The following is a 19,617-nucleotide window of genomic DNA, read 5'->3' as shown; positions in this document are numbered from 1 at the left end:
CATAAGGATGGTGCCCTGGGGCCCCTGAGTCAGGCCTAAAAGACAGCAGAGATCAGGGATTATGGGGCTTCAGTCTTGCTTCCTGTATCCATGTGGAGGTGGGTGGGGAGGGGAGAAAGACTTTGGGTTGGAGAGGGTGTCCTCATTTCTGACAATCTCTTTCCCACACTGTCCTGCTTGCCCCATATTGTGTGAACAAAATGCACTATGTCCAACTCCCCAGCCCATTTCCCACACCCTTCAGGCTTCCTCCCACTTTTCCCAGAATTGAGGAAACCCAAGGGAATCCAGCCAGACATCCCAGCTTGGCCCAGGGCCCCATCACTCCTCCCTACCCCATCGCAGGGTAAAGCGTCTACAGTTAGACCCAGTGGAAGGGGCAGGTTCCTGTCCCAGAAAACAACCCTTGTTTGGAGGAACCATTGCTAGCTTCAGGTAAGTAGAAGGTGTTTGCACTATTCCTTTCCCTTTTTTCCTTCCTCCTGTCCTTTTTCTTCCTCCCTTCTTCTGTCTTCAGTGACAACATACCTAAGTTACCCACAGCCACTGTCCATGTGCAGTCAATGCACATGCTCCTCAGATTCTCTCTGCTGGGTTCATTCCTCTTGCCTTGCCAACCTGTATAAAAACTCAGACCAATTAGGTAATCAATAAAAAAAGTGAGGCATTTATTTAGGGTTGAGGAATTGCAGTTTGGGACAATGCCCCCACCTTTCCACACAGTGGTGTCCAGAGAGGGAGGGGAGAAAGGGTGATTCTTACAGGGTTTAGTCATGGAAAACAGATGAGGAAGTATAGATGGGAAACACAGACTTGTCAAACTGCAGGCAGGAATGTGGCAGAAGTGTCCTTTTGATGATCTCTGTCCTGGAACTGGGGTGGTTAGAAACTGCTAAGGTAAGTGGGAATCTTCTTGGGGGCAGTTAGAAAATGAGATTCCCAGGGGAGATATTTAGAAACTGCTAGTTAGAACAGGGTAGGGGCCCAGAAATTCCCAAGAGTTGACATCTTATACTAATAAACGTGATCTCCTTTACCCCCATATATGGTTTAGACAATCCATATACAACTGGTAAATGGTCTTTTCCTCAGCATTTGCAAAAGTAATGGTTCATTGTTCCCCTGCATCTGCTAGCAGTCCTGACCTATGTCTTGCCACTGGACTCTGAAGGACTCTGGAGGAGAGAGTGAGGTTGATGACTTTGAACAGCCCTTCTTCACCTAAATCCAATTCACTTGCAAGTCAAGATATCACCCTCCTGATATTATTGGTCTTCAAGAACAACAATCTATGAGCATCTGCTCATTGGAAAGTCCAACCAATCCTCCCATGGATAAATAAGTGGCTGCAGTGAATAGTCTTTGATATGGCCCCTCCATTCTTGAGAATAGAAAGACCCCACTCAAATCCCTGGTGAGAGAAGCAATCACTGATAGCCCTTTGACTGCATGAATGGATCCTAATGGCCAGAAATCAACTCTTCCATCCCACAGCTATTACCTAACTCCCTGAGTGGGGGGGGGGGGGGGGGGCGCGGCCCTCCAGGTTGTTCTTTCTTTTTCCCCTTTCTTATTCCTTCCTATATATTTGGGGCTTGTGCCCCTGGCCTCTGGACATTCACCATGAGACTCTGATAATACTGCCAATGTGCCACTAATAAAGACCCCTGAGATGACTCTTGGAATAATCTCTTCCTGTCTGAAATTGGACAATTAGTACCTTCCTATAGCTTGTGAGTCACTAACCAAAACTGAGACTTTGTTACTAAACCCAACAATGGCATCATCATTCTTAGATTCCAAACAGATAAAAGAAAAAGGGGAAAGTCCTATAAATACAAAAATTTGCATAGCCCTTTTTGTCAGTGCAAAAAACTGGAAACTGAAGGGGTACCTAGCAATTAGGGGATGGCTAAACTAATTATGGTATAGGAATGCAAAGAAATACTGCTGTGCCATAAGAAATGATAAGGGACACAATTTCAGAGAAACCTAGGAAGATTTGTACAAACTGATGCAGAGTGAAGTGAGCAGAACCAAGAGAATAATTTATCAACAACATTGTAAAAAGGAAAAACTTGGGATTTTGATCAATGCAATGATTCCAGAGACAGATGAAGAATACTACCCACTTCCTGATAGAGAGATGATGGACTAAAAATGCAGAAAGGAGACACACATTTTTGGAAATAGTCTAAAATTTGGGAATTTGGAATTTATTTTGCTTGACTGTGTATATATTGTAGGGGTTTTGTTTTTCTTTGGAGAATAGGAAGAAAGAACCAGTTCTTGTTCATTGAAAAAAATGTATCTTTTTTAATGCATTAATTTTTTTTAAGAAATTTCTCTTGCGCTGGGTCTGGCACAAGATTGTGGCTGATTACACCCTCATAGTCAGTACCACACACTGTAACATTTCTGGAGCCCCAGACCCAGCCCCCAGCTCCAGAACCTGCTTTCCACCCCCTGCCAGATTAGGAGACCGAGGATCTCCAGTTGTCAGTGAGACTCCAGTCCCGCCCCTCCCAGACTGTCAGTCAGTAGTTTTGGCCACACCCCTCCCCGTCCGTTAACTGGTCGCTCTGGAACGGCTGGCCCCGCCGCCTCCCAGCCATTGGTCAGCCGTTGGCATTTTCGCCTCTGAGGAGGAGGAGCCGGAGCCGCGACCTCCTATCATGGACGTTCCCAGGAGGCCGAGGCCTAGCCAGCCCCGCCAACCCCGGCAGCTCCGGGGCCGTCCTCCTCGCCGCCCCCACTTACTCCAAGACCTGGCGCTGCTGGGGGCGTTGCTCGGGGCGCTGCTGGCCGTCGCCACCCGGGGCTATGTGGGCTTCAGGGAGGCCCAGGCCGAGGCTCTCTGGGTCAGGCCCGGCCTAGGGGAGGGGGAGGGGGAGGGAGGGGACCGCGCGAGAGCTCCTTCCTCCGACCCCATGCCCTCCCCCCTCATCTTTTTTCTTCATCTCCTCTCATCTTTTTTCTCCCATCTTCTTTCTCCTCCCCATCCCCTTCCCCCCTGTCATCTTTCTGGGTGGGGGCAGCATTTCCCACCCCACCCTCCTTCATCTCCTTTTTGCACCGCCATACCCATCCTCTTCTCCTCCCCCCCTCTATCTTCCTTCTGGGTCCTTCTGTCTCTCTTGGGTCCCCTTGCCTTTTCCCTCCACGCTCCACAAGCCCTCTCCCTACACTCTGGACTCTTTAGCTCAGTCGTAACCCAGTCCCTAACCTCTGAACTATCCCTGCCTTCCGTTAGTCACTAATTCCCTTTACCTTAGATGCCTTCTCCCCTCCCTTCCATCCTTTGATGATCCTGGTGAAGCCTAGCTCAGACCAGGAGAAGGAATCTGCATATTCCTTATTCCCCATGACTGCTATCTGACACCTTTGCTCCATTAGCATTCACTCCTGTCTTATCCAGGACATCTCTTATCTGTGGGGCCTCCAGTTCTCTTCTTTCATCTCCTTATCCCACCCTTATACCTGCCTCCTTCCAACACCTTGGGCTTAGTTATAGTTTCTTAAACACCTCAATTCTCACAAGCTGTCTCTCCAGTCAACCTCAGCCATGCAGAAAAAAAAAGTCTAACAGCCATACCATATCTAACCCTTTCTCCTGCCTCCCTTCCCCACCCCACTCCCACCTCCAGTCAACTCAGTTTGCCTCAAGTGGAAAACTTAACTGTCTGATCCCAAGACTGGAAGAGCAGCAAAAAAGCCCCTGGGGAGTCCAGAGGCCTCTTCTTGTATGCTCAGCTCATCTCTCTGTCCCCTTGTTCTGACACAGGAGACTGCACAGAAGTTTCTGGAGACAGATGGATTCTTTCTCTTCTCCTCCTTCGATACAGACAGAGACATGTCCATCAGTCTGGAAGAGTTCAAGTCCAAAGCTAAGAAATTGATAGGTACTTGGGAGTCCCTAGGGGCTGATGAAAAAGATCCTTGGGGAAAATTGGAGTAATTTGTTCATTTCCTCATATGAAAAGAAAAATCCCATTTTTTACCTCATAGATCAAGGTGAAGATAAAAGATATAATTCATTCAAAAAGCTCTTCTCATTTAATGGCTGTACAGACATTGGGCATTATTCATGATCATTATCAGTGATGACAGTGGCAATAATAATAGGCAAACTAATGACCCTTCAAATTCCCAGAGTTTCTTTCTTCCCAGACTTTATTTTGATCTTAGGTTTTCTCACAGGTTAGAGTTTCAAATGTGTTCTGGTGTGCCTTCCTGACACTGTAGGTCACAACCCATCTCCCCTTTATCTTGGGTGACTCTTGTCCAGGTTTGGTAAATCCTTCACAGGATCATAGATTTAGAGCAAAAAGGAATCTCAGAGGCCAGCTAGTCCAATCCTCTCATTTTACAGATGAGGAAACTGAGGCAGGAGGAAGTTAAATGATAGCTCATGGTCACACAGTATCAGATGTGTGTGGGTTCTCAACTGAAGAGCTTTCTGTCTGCCCAACTCACTGGAGCCCTTCTTTTAAGAGAACCTATGGTCCCCTTCTCAGAATAATGTTAAGTGTATAAAACAGAATGTGTAGTATTACAAAGGAAACCAACTATACTAAAATACAGTTATCAATATTTTAATAAGTTACACAACTCCTAGTTATAAATAATAGGAAGCATTGATATAGAACTTTAACATTTGCAAATCATTTTGCAAATTTTATCTCATTTGGTATAAGAACCCTAGGAGGTAGTTACTGTTGTTATCCCCATTTTACAGATGAGGAAACTAAGACAGAGGTTAAGGGATCACATATCAAGTAAGTGTCTGAGGCTGGATTTGAATTCAGGTCTTCCTGACTCCCAGGAAGACAGCTCCTTATCCAATGTACCACACAGCTGCCTGCTTTATGAACCCCAGCTTTAGATCTCTTGACGTTACTTGGAACCAATGTAAGACAAGTACTTGTAATGGCAAGCAAAGTAGTATTTTGCTGCTTGTTTCAGCCATTCAAGTGCCTTTGAACCTTGCTTTTAATTGTGTCAAGTCTTTGTTGAAAACAGTATACACTGTGCTGCCCTTAATAGGCCTTAGGGAATTTGGAGACCTTCCCTGCCCTTAATAGGCCTAACATTATCACATGGAGAGCCCACTATGGGAGGAGCTTGCCAAGAGTGGAACAGGAAGGAGCAGAGCAGAGAAAAATTCCAGTATGAGCTGGGACTAAGCAGAACTGAGAGGGAGAATGCTTGTGGTGTCATCTATTCTGTCTGTGTTGATGTTACTTTGTCAGAACTGAAGCTTTCTGTCTGCAGCGGCAAGCATCCCAGCATACCCAGGGTGGCTGCTAACACAGGTTCTTAGTTCTACTTTTCTAAAGGAAAGCAACTCAAAATGGGTTAACAATCTTGCTTTAATCAATCAAATATGTCATTTACCTAGTTCAGGGGAAAAAGTCTGCACCCCAAACTCCAGAGTATACAGAGGTTACAAGCAGAAGTTACAAGAAGGGGCATAGAGATCCACTGAAAAAGTAGAAAGGGGTATGGGAAAAAATATGGGAGAGAGTAGATTGGAGGAGGGAATATCCTGTGGGACTGCTACTTTAGGGCAGTGGGTAGGGGAAAAACGGGGAGAAAATGTGTAACTCAAAATCTGGCGGAAATGAATGATATAAATCAGAAGTTAATAAAGCATTTGAAAAATTTTTTTAAAAAGAAAGTCTTAGAGAGTAGCCTTCTAAGAAAATAAGGCACCAAATGGTTAAGTGACTTGCCCAGGGTCATACAGTCAGTATATGTCAGGTGAAACTGAACCCAGGCTCTTTATTCACTACACTGTGTTAAATCTTGTAGTGTACCTGACATGATGTAGGTAGTTAATATTTTTTTTTCAGTTGAATTGATCTTTGGGTTGATAAACTCCATATTAATGCCTCAACCTATATACTTGTTTAACTTTTTTTTTGTTTTTTTGGTGAAGATAGCACAATTGGGGTTAAGTGATTTGCCCAAGGTCACGTCGCTAGTAAGGGTTAAGTGTTTGAGGTCAAATTTGAGCTCAGGTCTCCTGACTTCAGGGCTGGTGCTCTATTTACTGTATCACCTAGCTGCCCCCCTGTTTAACTTTGAAGTAAGTTTTGGATTGTGTCTGGTCCTAAATCAGGTTTCTTCCTTTTGAATCAATTTCGTTATTATCTTTAATATATGTATTAACAACTACAAACTATTAGATTTGTTTTAAGTATTAAAATACTTTTCAAAGAAAAAAAAGTTACAAGAAGACAGAGAAACAAACAGATCAAGCAGACAGGCCTCCAACTGTCCAACCATTTACATCCATACCTAGTCAGTTACCAGAGAGGGAAGCAACAACGTCTGGGTTTATCAAAGCCGGGGTCTCTCAGCAGCTGCCCAGAGTTTCATCTGGTCAAATCATACAACATTTCTCAAAGTGAGCCCCAAAACAAAGCCTCACACCAAGGTTTATATAGCCTTCTCCTGGCTCAGAGAATGTCACAAACATCTTGCTCAATCACAATGTATCTCCTGAAAAACAAGCCTCCCCCCACAGGCTCCAGGTGCACTTAAGCCTAACAAAGGGCTTAGGGGCAGAGAAGATCTTACACAATACAATCTTAGAAAGATGGCAACAACATAAATTTACATTCCCTTTACACTGTAGAAAGAGGACTTCACTGCTGATGCAGAAGCCCTGAAAGAGGACTTTACTGCTGTCCTGGGACTTTACTGTTGATTTGTGTTTGATTTTTCAGACAGAAGCCTTGTCTCTTAGTTTGTGTTACTTTGTCAGACAGAAAGTGAATTGAGATAATAGTGCTGGCAATGTGTATAAATATTGTAGCTCTATTAAGCTTAATGTGTGTAAATGTTGTAGCTCTGTTAAGCTTTGTCTTCCTAGAAACAAACTTTGAAGAGCTTGGAGTAAAGCAGCAAACTGAGATATAGAACAGGAGCAGAAAGCTGCCTACCTGTGAATCCAGGCAAGAGCTGGGGTCAGCCCTGTGGAAGAGGAGCTGTGGGGTTTGGAAGTCAGTCTCTAGTTAAGATGAAAGAAGACTTTACTTGGGTACTCAGTGCTGACTAATGATATTGTAACTTACTGTGACCTAGGGGTGGATGGTCTTTGTACCTTCTGCTACCCCTTAAGGATGATTGGAAGCCAGCCTGGAGCCAAGATGGAAGAAGACTTTCTTTCCTTGAGTACTTTTATATTGATTGAGGAGATTGTGACTTACTGAATGATATGTTTTAAGACTATGTGACCACCTTAGTAGATAAGTTGTCATGTTATATGGTTGTGAATGTTGTGCTTTAGTTTCTTGAATGTTTTGCTTTAGTTTATTGCTGAATAAATAGAGAGTTCACTATACTTTGCGATTAAATCCTTAAAGTTATTTACAGCAGCAGGCCTCAGGATAGCTGCTTGTGATTGGTTTTATAGTACTCTACATTAGTTATCCTTCATTCTCACTATATGCCCGTACCCTCTCTTTTGTCCATTGTCTTAATCATATATTTATGCTATAGAAGAACTACAAGCCTGGCACTTGATCCTACCATGCACCTCTCCATTGCCTTGTAAGTAGCTGACAGCTTGAATATTCTTGAGATGGTGGCATTCCATGCTTCAAAGCCATGATTTACAAAATCTTCATGAGAATAATCTATGCACATATTGATGGCATCCTTGATGAAAATATGCAAAGAGAACAGATGTGTTTGCTAACAAAATTTGAAAGTAGACCACATAAGGTTAGATTTATGCAATTACCTGGCTAAAAGATACCAAGAATACAAACTGCCATTGTATTCATTTTATGTTAATGTAAATGTGCTTTAGTAAAAACACTGGTATTCAAAAGATGATCTTTGCTTCATGGAAAAATTTAGGGTCATTAAAAGCACTGGGCAATTTCCCAGATGCTATCCAGCCTACTTTCTTCCTGTTCAACACTAGGTCATTGCCCCAGTTCATTGTCCATCAACAGTGTCTGGCCAAACAATATGTACTGAGAGTTCAGTTCTATGACCTGCCTCTATCATAGTCTGAACAATATGCCTTCTTTCTCTATTTGGTTTTGCAGTATAAATAGTTGGACTGGACTCTTAAATAATTATGGATCTTATAACACTGCAGTGTTTGGTAACAGGATGTATTCAGCACAGTGTCATCCATAAGTAGGAGCCCCTAGGAGATTTTTATCATCTGTAGGCCTTGCTCTTCCTTTTGTACTCTGAATTTAACATCTTTCATGAAATTGGCAAACACTTAGTGAACATACTTCTTACTGTTTTATGTCTCATTTGACATTTATCAGAGAAACAGTATGGCATAGTGGATAGAGAACTATCCTTGAACTCAAAATGCCTGGACTCAAACAAAATTCTGACTATGTGATCTTGGTCAAATCAATCTCTCAGTGTGCTAGGTTACCCTCTTAAGCTGTAAATTGCATTTAAAGACTCCTCCATTTTCTCATCTGGTAATTTCCTATACCAATGAAATGACACGTTCATTCCCTATGGATGTAATTACTTTGTCATTGAACAGAATTATCTATTATATATCTTTAACCTTATTGGAGGATAGTCTTTCAGACAGCATTTTGGTCCTACTGAGTCAAATGCTTTCCTTATAGTTAACATAAAAGAAGTCCAATAGCAGGTTGTATTCTCTGTATCTTTCAGCCAGGTAATTGCACAAGTCTAATGTTATGTGGTCTGCTTTCACATTTTGTTAGCAAAAACACATCTCATATTTTCATCAAGGATGCCCTCAATATGTGCATAGATTATTCTTATGAAGATTTTGTAGACATAGAAAAGTAAGCATGTGCGTCAATAGTTACCATCTTCTTTATCACTTTTTTGCGGTCATAATATCCAGGGGTTGGTTGGTTGTTTTAAGGATTTGGTGTCTTCTCAGGTGCCTTGAGTATTAGTCCTTCAGTCCCCTCAAGATTGTGTCATCTTCAGTGCTGTGGGTAGACTTGGTCTAGCCCAGCTGTTCCTTCCACCTTTGTCTTCTTTCATGTCATTTCTACCTCCCTTACAGCAGTGGTGAGAACTCAAATAGAAATGGATCCCTGCAGTCACATATTGGTTTAGGAAACCATATTCACATCATCTATGTTTTATTGCATTCATATTTTGCTAAATATTTTCCAATTACATCTTAATCTGATTCAGCCATACTCAGATGCCTCTGTCATACAGCATATCAGGGACTGTTATATTAGAGTACAAATGGAATGTACTCACTTTTATTGATGATTGAATAGCTTTTTAGAGTAATTTGGGCAGATCTTTTCCATTTTCTCATTTGTTCCTTGTCCTTCCCGCTTCATCCTTAAATGTTCTCAAAATGGTCTGGCTTAATTAGATCTTTAAGTTTTCTATAAATGTGTTTTTCCCTCTATTGTTTGTCACTTTTATGAGGTGATATTGCTCATAATTGTAGCAGCAATGGAATTTAAAGATCACTCTGTATTGGCTTGGTTTTGGGGTTGAGTGTTAAAACCCAGAGCTTGTGAATCCCACTTGTGGGATGGACTTTTTGACGTGAAAGGAGAGGGCTGAACTGGGAGGAGCTTGTGCCCTGGATTTGGAGAGGCATAAGCAGAGGAAGAGAGACAGAAGAATTTTTGGAAGCAGCATCTAGGAGGCAGAGGGAGAGAGAGAGAGAGAGAGGATTGCTGAGGGCCAGTTCGAGCTGCCCAGGACTTTTGAGAGCTGCCACCCAGAGCTGCCAAGAACTGAGGAATCATGGCTGTGAATCTGGTACTTTGTCTGTCTGTTTTGATGTTGTTTTGTCATATTCGTCTGCTGGTGAAGCACAGTGCTGTTGTTGCAGAGGTCCTGGAACTTTGCTGTTGGTTCAGGGGTCCAGAGACTGTTCTGCAGACAGAGAGTGAATTGCATCCACTGGCAATGTATCTTGTGACCTTGTTAAGCTCTGTCTTCCCAGGAACAGAGATTGCTGAGAACTTGCCTTGGGTCAAGATGAAGAAAAGACCTCTCTTTGGGTATTAAATGCTGTGATGATATCTTAACCTTGTTGTAACTCAGGGGTAAATGTCCTTTGTGCTCTCTACTGCCCCTTTTGAGAAGGTACTTGGCATTAATTGATGATAATTGTAATTCAGTTGTGATCCAGGGGTAGGAAACTTGACTTTTTTGTGCTCTGTGACTGACCAAAAGAATGTACTTTGTTTATGATTGGTAACTATTTCCATTTGAGAAGAGGGTCTTTGGGATTGACTAAATGAATGTACTTTCCAGAGGTGGAATAGTACTTGGACATTATTGAATTATACTTGGTGAATGCTGTATTTTTAATTATGTTGTATTTTGATTTTCTCTGTTCTTAATTTGTCACTGAATAAAATGGAGAGCCGCTATGCTGGTATTTTGAACTTGGAAGTCGCCTTTGCTTGGCATTACAATAATTTACCACCTTCCTCTATAAAATGTTACAAATGAATTTATATTCTAAACAAATATTATTTTTTACCTTCTATATTTCTCCTCTTACAAAGAAAATCAAACATTTAATGGCTGAGATTGTTTCTAAGCTTTTTTAACATCCTTGCTCTGTGATTGATTTATATTGCTTAAACTTCCTTAGAAAGTAGTGATAATCTCTGTCAGTAACTGTTCTTTTATCAGTTTTAATGTCAATAGTTGATTTAAAAAGGTCAGTTTGGAGACATTTTAATTGTATACAATAACTTCTCATTTGCATTCTATTAATTTGTTGTCGATTTTGAGTTTTGCTCTAACAAACCAATAGTCTCACTATATACATGGCTAATAGAGAAATGTCTCCCATATCAGCCATCAGTCATTTCCTATCTGCTAAGAAATCAACTTTGTTTTTTGTGTGTGATGCTATTCAGTGCTCACTGTGTCCAGCACCTCACAACTCCATTTTTGAAGAAAGTGTTCAGAATACATAGGGGTGAGGCTTCTCTACACACTGTATGCTTTTGGCTTTTTTCTTTTTCTTAATCCTGAGCCACATTTTCCATCACCCTTTATACCCATATTTGCATAGAAGACATTGAGTATTAAAATATATGTTGGTTTAATTTGGAGAGTCTCTATTCAGTTCTTCATAGTGTTTCTTTGCCTCCTCACTAGCTACATCAAATTTTGGCATATAAATTGTAATTCCTTCATGATGGTCTTATTGCAAATGCTGACTCATGAGCACTACAGTAAGAATGCATCCCATGAAATAATGTATCTTGTTTCCCTTGGATGGATGAAAAGCCAACTCCTGTATTTGTCTCTCCAAGAAGAATTTGTCAGATATCTTTCATTTAGATGCAACTTCCTTTTGTCTTGTTTTCATTTGCATTGAGGTTGCCAATACTGATATGATTCAATTCTTCTGGTAATGCTCATTGATTGCTATTGACAAGGACCTCATTTTCAGAGTACCAGCAGTTAATTTTTATAGAAAGTCCAAGGATGGTGTGGTTCTTAGTACCTTCTGCCCCTATTCCTACCAATCTGCAAAAGCAGAAGGGGAGGGAAGGGGGCCATATACAACTGAGGGCTATTTTTAATATTTATTTGTCATATGGGTTGTGATTGTCCAAAACTAATAACTTGTGGCCAGTTTAGGGGCGATGAGCCTTTCCATACATGGCTGACCTGGCCTTCAGTTAGAGGATACAAGTCATTCTCAGTAGAACCTACCCAAGCTTTCTCTCTTCTATATTGTTCTCTTTCTATATTGAAAGACCAGGGTCACCTCAACACCACAGTGAGGCATTGGAGTATGGCTTTTGTAAACAACAAATGCTTTCTTAAATGAAATGTGTATCCATATATACATAGCTTTATCCTCTAATTTCTGAACATTTATGCTTTTAGAAACAGTATGAGCAGAAATACAGAAATGAAAAAGAGCCCCAAGAACATAGGCTAACCCATTTAATTTTATAGATAGAAAAAATGAAGTTTAGATATGTGAAGGGAATTTCCCAGTATCATATCATTATCAATCATTAGATTGTTTGTGGTAGTACTGGGATTAGAATATGATCATTATCGTTCCAGAACCTATGCAGGCAGCAAGGGGGTATAATGTATAGAGCACTAGCAATAGAGTCAGAAAAACCTGACTTTGAATCCCACCTCAGATTCCATGCTGCTGGTGGGAAATCATCCTGCCTCAAGTCTCTCCCCACTCCAATTCATCCTCCATTCATCCACTAAAGTGATTTTCCTAAAGCTCAGGTTCAACCATCTTTCCCCCCTTCTCAATTCCAGTAGCTCCTGTCACCCCCAGGAGCAAATACAAAATGCTATATATAGACAGCTTTGTATGTATTTGTTTGCATATTTTCTCCCTCCTTAGACTGTAAGCCTCTTGAGGTCAGGGACTGTCTTTTGCCTTTTTTGTGTGTCCCCAGCACTTAGCACAATGCCTGTCACATAATAGTCCCCCTTGGAGTTCATGTTCCTAAAACAACTCCCAACCTCCTTGCCAGGCAGGGAAAATTGTCCCCATTTTACAATTGGGAAAACAAAAAATGGGGTGCAGAGTCAAATCTAAGATCCAACCCCCCCCCCCCATACAGTTCTCTGTCTGAAAACATTCCTTCTCACTTGACAGAGAGGAATTCTCCTTAGGATAACGGAGAGGGGAACAGAAATACTTTGCTCCCTGGTACTGAAAGAGAACCTTTCAACTCTCCCAGGGATGAAACTGATTCTGTTAACATGTCTGTGTTCCACAGAAGCCACATCTTTCAGCATCCTTGAGGAGGAAGTGTCTCAGAGCTCTCCACTTGACCTCAGTGAGGAGAAATTTTCTGTGATGGCTAGATTCCAGCCTCTGCTCCCAGAAACTATGTCCAAGATAAAAAATGGATTCCTGACAGTAAGTCTGAAGGGAGGACTGAGCGGTAGTGAGCTGAGGATCCGTGTTACAGGCTTGTGAGGTCTTAGAGAACAGGGATTGGGAGTTCTCTATTGTGCTGTCCCATCCCAATGCCAGCTTAGGCGTGGAGTGGAATGGAGGCAATCATTGAATTGGAGCCATAAAGCACCCTCACTGAAGAGTTCTCCGTGTTTCTTACCCCATGGTTTATGGAAAAATCGCTCTGTCCCCAGGTCCCCACCTCTATTTTCCCCTGTATTCTCTCTTCAGAAGGTCTAAATATAAAGCCACTGTGCAGTTACCATGCTAAATGGGTGGTATGGGTGATCCTGAAGTCCTTTGAGCTGGTGCATTATGCCATTTGAGAGAGAGAGAACCAGGAGGAAGAGTGCAAAATTCCTTTCCGCAGATAAATATGGAATGAAATAACATTTCCTGAGCACAAATAGAAAGTAAACAGAAAGAATTCTCTTCTTTGTAATATTTAACTCAGGTTAACAATGAAATAAATTCAGCTGTCTCCCATGTCACACAATCAATTCCAGAGTTCTTAAGATAGACCTTGAGAGTGTCCTTGTATCACTTCTTCTGACCACCATGTGAATATTTGTCCTGTGTGACTTCTCCATAAAATGGTCTTTTTGGCAAGCATATGTTTTGCATTCGAACAACGTGGCCAGCCTATCAGAGTTACACTTTCTTTTTTTTTTTGGAGGGGGGGAAGGTAGGGCAATTGGGGTTAAGTGACTTGTCCAAGGTCACCTGGCTAGTTTTTTGTGTTAAGTGTCTGAGGCTGGATTTGCACTCAGATCCTCCTGACTCCAAGGTCAGTACTCTATTCACTGTACCACCTAGCTGCCCCCCAGAGTTGCACTTTTTGAAGTAAAGTTTGAATACTTGACAATTTAGTTTGAGAAAGGACCTCATTATCTGGTACCTTATCCTGCCAGGTGACCTTCAGGATCTTCCTAAGACAATTCAAATGGAAGTGATTCGGTTTCCTGGCATGGCACTGGCATAATGTCCAGGTTTCACAAAAGATTGTAGTTCCCTACTGGGCTGTCAACACCATGAGAGTAAAGTCTCTGTCATATTTTTCTCTTCACACCTTCTCATAATAAGAGATAAATCTTGTTAAAAAAAAAAAGATTTATTGAATCAAATTAGTATAAACAGCAAGCACTAGAGGTGTTCAGAGAAGAGTAAGATGCGTGTGCAGAAGTCTGAGAGTATTACCCACCTTGGGCTTGAAGGATGGTCAGGACAGATATAAGAAGAGAGAGAGATTCCAGACAATGAGAACATGGTAAGCAAAAGTAGTGAGACTGGGATGGTATCTTGGGAAAGTTGGTGAGCCAGCTGGGCTATAGCAAAGAATACAGAATTAGGAGGCACATCTGAAGTAGGAAGGGGCCCTACACCTGATGGCCCAAAGCCAGAGGACCGCTGATTCAGATCTCACCCTAAAGGACAGCAGGGAAGCCCTCTCCTCAAGGGCCCTTGGGAATAGGAACCCTCAGTCTAGTTTGGGCTCTTGGATAAAAATCTTGGTTGAGTTCCTAAACCATTTTTGGGTCAAACCACCCCAATAGTTTGTCTGTTCCTGCCTAAGTCTTTCTTCATTGCCTGGCTTCACTGCCTCTCCTTCTGAGCCACTTGTTCTCACTTTCTCCTAGGTTTCTCACCTCACTCTCTCTGGACTTCGAAATTGGACTGCCCCTGATGCAGTGCTCCGCCTGTTCTCAGCCCGACAGTTCGTCGTCTTCCTGCCACCAAAGGAGGATCTGAAGTTGGGTGAACCCTGGTGGATTATCCCCAATGAACTGAAAGAACGTCTCCCTTCCAATCGCTTCTATCCACCAAGGTCCAGAAGAGAAGAGGTTAGAAAAGATCCCAAGTCTCTAGGTTCATCCTTATTCCAGCCCTTCAAAGCTCACCAAATGATCAGAGTTTAATATTCTTGCCTCAGGCCTGACCCAGCCTTCTTCAGATCTAACCCAAATTCCTCAGGTCTATATACCCAGCACTAGGTCTGATGCCCAAAGCTACAAACCTCAAGTCAGGAGTCCAAAATGTGTGGACGTGAGCATCTTTGCTTTGAAAGCAACTCCCTCTATCTTGAATGTGACACCTTGATAGTGCTTTGAGACTTAAGGCCTGCCAGGTTCCAGATAACCACTTTCCCATTCCAGGGACCAAGAAGAGAGAAAGAAGCCTCAAGGCCTTTCAGGAAAAACACAGTTATCCCAATCAATTTGAGGGAAAGTGTTCCCATCATTTAGTGAGTGCACAGATGGTATTTTGGCCCAGTAACCTATTTCAGCCCCAGGAGAGATGACCTTGAGGAGGCCCCTAAGGTGTTTGGGCCATTGCTTCCCATAGGACTTGATCTATAAACTCCTGAGCATGTTCCACCCAAGGCTGTTTGTGAAGACCCGCTTTGGCCCTCAGGGTACAGTGGCCTGCCTTATGGCCACCAGCAACTTCTACTACACCGTGGCCTTCAGGTGAGCACTGCCTATCTCCAACATTCCAGATGAAGGGGAGGGGTTAGGGTCTAGAGTGGTGGTCATGAACAAAGGGACAGAACCCTGAGCAGTAGGAGGCTCAGGCAATCAGGGAAAAAGCTGAGGTTATCCCTCAGTTGTCAGGGAGCATTGTCCCTCTGGGAGGACATCGAGATCTCTTTCCATTCAGGGAGGGTTTAGTCACTTGCACAAGAAGAGGGACCAGAAACAAACTATTTTGTACCTCGAACAAATGGCATCTCTGTTAAGAGATTGGCTATGAAGTTACAATTGCCTCAAAAGGAATTTAAGTCTAGTCTGTGAAGAGGTTCAGAATTTCCTATAGTTTGCAATTTCCCAAACCTTCTTGGTCCTGCCTCAAAAGTTTGTGGCAGTTGAATATTTCAATAGATCTGCCATCCCAGAGGGTAAAGCCAACCCCCAACCCTACCCCTCTCCACACTCTTTTAAGCAGTGGTTCTTAACCTTTTCTGTGTTGGGGACACCTTGAGCCACCAGGGTAAACCTCTGGATTCCTCAGAATTACATTCTTAAATGCACAAAACAAAATACGTTGGCTTACAGAGGAAACCAATTTTATTGAAATATAGTTATCAAAAATTTAAAAGCAAGTTTATAGACTCCAGGTTAAGAACATCTGCTTGAAAGTGTGTTACTCTAGTGTTACTTTCTAAACCATTAAACCACAATATCTAACCCTAGCTTCTACTCCCATATTTTGCTTTCTCTGCCACTATTAGAATCTAAGTTCCTTGAAAGCAAGGACCATCTTTGCTTTTGTTCTTGAATTGCCATGGTTTTGTACATAATAAGTACTTAATAAAGGCTCTTTCATTCATTGGTTCAAGCACAGAATAAGTGACTGTGTCATGCTTTGAAGATGTGATGGGGCCTTTTGGACCACACCTAAGTGGCCTGACATGGAGACACCCCTGAGGGGGCTTGCCTGGAGTACCGGATATGAAGGTGCTCTGTGTTCTCTACCGCGGGGTGGGGGGGGGGGAGTGGCCTCCTTTGACTGGCTCCAAGAACAGGGACTAAACCTGGAGATGTTGTCTGCTGATAACTGTCTTCCTGCTGCAATGAGAGGGTATAGACCATAGTTCACTCAACAGCATGGGGGCCCTGAACTACATGGGGAACATGACCTCTATTTTAACATAGCTCTGAGAAACAGGTCTGTGTGTATTTGCTTCTGTTCTGATTCATTTGTTCTTGTCAGTTTTAGGTACCATAGAACATGGTAAGCAAAGCCATCTTGTGGACAAGATGAGGATATATGGGCTAGACAGATGTTCAGTTAGGTAGATTCATAACTGGTTGATATGATTCAATTCTTCTGGCAATCTCATTGGTTGCTATTGATAAGGTCCTCCTTTTCAGAGTACCAGCAGTTAATTTTTATAGATAGTCCAAGAATGGTGTGGTTCTTAGAGGGTATCCCCACAGGACCTGGGAGCTCAAACTATGGCCACCTTGGAGTCAGAATGTAGCAGCCAGCCCACCTGGCGGGGAAGCCTAGAGAAGCCAGGTCCGGTGAGGATCATCACTGGTACCTGAAACTGAGGAAAAATGAAACAGAACAGAACAAAACATCCCCATGCCCGTTTCTCAGCAGTCCTTCCTCTCTCACCCATTCAGTTCATGGGGCCCACATGTACTCACCCCCTGGTCTCAGCAGGAAAGAGAGTAGAAAAAAGCCTGTCGGAAAGAGAGCTGCCAGCAGCAACCAGCAGACAACCTCACTAGTTTTAGAAAGCCTGCCTGTGCTGGAAAGCCAATCAAAGAGGCTACCCCACCTACCTGTGGTAGGGAGCACAGAGCACTGCCATGTTAGGCAATCTGAGCATGTTCAGAAATCTGGGGGAAAAATCTAGGTAATCAGTATCATTTCCTTCATCCAACAACTGAGGAAATCTGACAGAAAATGAAATGAGGTTAGTCAAGTGCTGCTAGTTCTTGATGAACCTGTACTGTCTCTGTGATCTTTTTTGAGATGGTCAATACCTAATACTTTGAAATAAAAATATATTTTAGGATTTTTCTGGGAATTAAAGTCAAACTCTCTGGCTCACATGAAGAATCTATTCCCTTACATGTTTAAATTTGTTCTTCAGTCTTCCTGCCACACCCCTCATGTTCTCCATAATCCTTCAAAGATTAATGATAGTGACTCAAGAATCACAGCTCTCAGTTCTTTCGGCATCTTCACATGTCCATCTGGGCCTGGTGAATTGAATTTAGTAAGAGCAGATAGTGTACTCTTAATATCTCCCTGCTTATTTTTTTTGTTTTGCGTTTTCCTCCTTGGGGCAAAGGACCTTTGCTCTCCTCAGCATATACAGTCCTTCTTTACAGTTAGAATGTACAGAACTCCCAGCCAGCGTTCCCTCCCAGGGAAGACAGGAAAGGGTGAGTTTTTCCCATCTGCACACAGCATTCTTAGCCAAGTCTTTTTCTGGAATGCGTTCAGAGAAAAGCCACCAGAATGGTGAGGGGATTAAAAACTGTGCCATAGGAAGGCCTGATGAAAGAACGTGAGCTATTTTACTTAAAGATTTAGTGAGGACATTATGGCTGTGCTACAGGAAGAGGAGTAGGCTTGTTCTGCGTGGCCCCATAAGACAGAACCAGAAACAATGGATGTAAGCTGTAGAGATGCAATTTTACTTGATGTAAGGAAAATTTTCCTAATACTTAGAGTTGCCTTTAAATGAATTAGTTTATGTCCAAGGTCCCTTTCAGCACTAATATTCTATGGAGTGGGTTAACTTCTATCATTTTTCTAATGGAGATTGAATGACTACTTCTCAGGGATGAGATAAAAGGGAATGGATTCAGGAACGGTTTGAATTTGATGACTTCTGAGGGTCTTTCCAACTCTGAGATTCTCTAACTTTATCCTTTCTGGCCACAGGATCCATGCTGAGTTCCAGCTCAATGAACCACCACTCTTCCCCTTCTGGTTCTCTCCAGGACAATTCACTGGGCATGTCATTCTCTCCAAAGATGCCTCCCATGTCCGTGACTTCAAACTCTTTGTGCCCAATCACAAGTAGGTTACATCGCTCTTCTGGGGCCATTCAGCCAAGGGAAGGAACACCATCAGGCACACTTTTGTGTATTCCAGGAGTTTGGGACCCTGACTTGTCCTAAACAGCAGAATACTGTCACTATCACCTTTAAGGTTCCTTTCTTCATTTCTCAGAGATACTCTTATACTCTCCTGGGAGGAATCTGGAACCAGCTACTCTGGCAATGAAGAAACAGTGAAGGGAGCCCATAGACACAACTCTGAAAGTTTATCTATTCTTCTGATATAGCCTAGGAAAGAATAGTTGATCCTTACCTTGAGAGGTCAAAAACTCCCCAAAGTAGTAGATCTGAAAATCACATGTGATAGTATACCCTCCCTATAACCTTCTCCCAGTTATCAGTTCTGAGAGGCCTCCACTCATCTTGAGAAATCCTGGATAGTAGATGGACCCCCCATGTTTGTATATTTCAGACTTCAGGAGTCTTATTGGTAATCGATTATGGGAAATGGAAAGAGAAGAGGGAGAGGTATAGTTCAGAACCTGGCAGTGTGCTAGGACAACCTCTGGACTTGCCCTTTTACTCTTATTGAAGGAATTTTACTTACCTATAACCCAGGCTTCCTTTCCATCAACAACCTTCCCCTTCCATGATAAAATCTTGAGACAATCATTCTGGTTTGTCAGACTTCCAAGTCTTTATTTGTTCTCCCCAGTTTCCTTTCAAGGTTTCTGCCCATCTTGAAACCATCCATCCAATAGTATATCCTCAGTCACTGCCTTCAGCCCTGGCACCACTGAACTCATTAATGTAAGCCATCCTCCCTGGTTTGTGCTCATCAAAACCTCATATATACTTCTCTTATAAGGCCTCTGAACGTGGGGATGGAATGGCTTTACCAGTATGAAGAAAATGGCAACTCCAGTAGCGAATTGGACGTGGATATTGGCTACCTCCCTCAGGTGTGTGTGTGTGTGTGACCTGGTGTTTGACTGGACAGGACTTTTCTACCGTTCTGTTCTATTCTACCCTCCATTCTATGGGATTCCCTTGATTATAATGCTGTAGGAAAAATGTTACAGACAGGAAGGTGATGCCACCAAATTCACAGCTCCCTGCTGGCTATAGAGGAAAAGAATAGCCTGAATGCTATTGTTGTTCAGTCATACAGTTGTT

The 19,617-nt window shown here is 42.6% G+C and overlaps 1 protein-coding gene across 4 annotated transcripts in view; it reads left to right on the top strand.

Annotated features, from left to right (window-relative positions):
- The first annotated feature begins 279 nt into the window (after window positions 1-279).
- LOC138154623 (selenoprotein N-like) overlaps window positions 280-19,617 on the top strand; it is a 28,647-nt gene continuing 9,309 nt past the window's right edge. The window contains exons 1-7 of one of the 4 annotated variants that reach the window (XM_069079608.1): window positions 280-435; window positions 3,785-3,902; window positions 12,735-12,877; window positions 14,554-14,757; window positions 15,260-15,384; window positions 18,323-18,460; window positions 19,310-19,403. In XM_069079608.1, the coding sequence (XP_068935709.1) occupies window positions 3,854-3,902; window positions 12,735-12,877; window positions 14,554-14,757; window positions 15,260-15,384; window positions 18,323-18,460; window positions 19,310-19,403 (753 nt within the window). In that variant the 5' untranslated portion in view covers window positions 280-435; window positions 3,785-3,853. Of the gene's footprint in view, window positions 436-699; window positions 898-2,630; window positions 2,862-3,784; window positions 3,903-12,734; window positions 12,878-14,553; window positions 14,758-15,259; window positions 15,385-18,322; window positions 18,461-19,309; window positions 19,404-19,617 lie in introns of those variants that run through there. The other 3 variants (XM_069079606.1, XM_069079607.1, XM_069079605.1) reach the window with 3 other exon arrangements.

This window comes from Petaurus breviceps, unplaced genomic scaffold (genome assembly GCF_028583685.1).
Source record: "Petaurus breviceps papuanus isolate PSGF00001 unplaced genomic scaffold, PetGlider_PUasm1.0 91041, whole genome shotgun sequence".
In the NCBI taxonomy this organism is placed as follows: Eukaryota; Metazoa; Chordata; class Mammalia; order Diprotodontia; family Petauridae; genus Petaurus; species Petaurus breviceps.
This window is presented reverse-complemented; position numbering and strand designations above follow the sequence as displayed.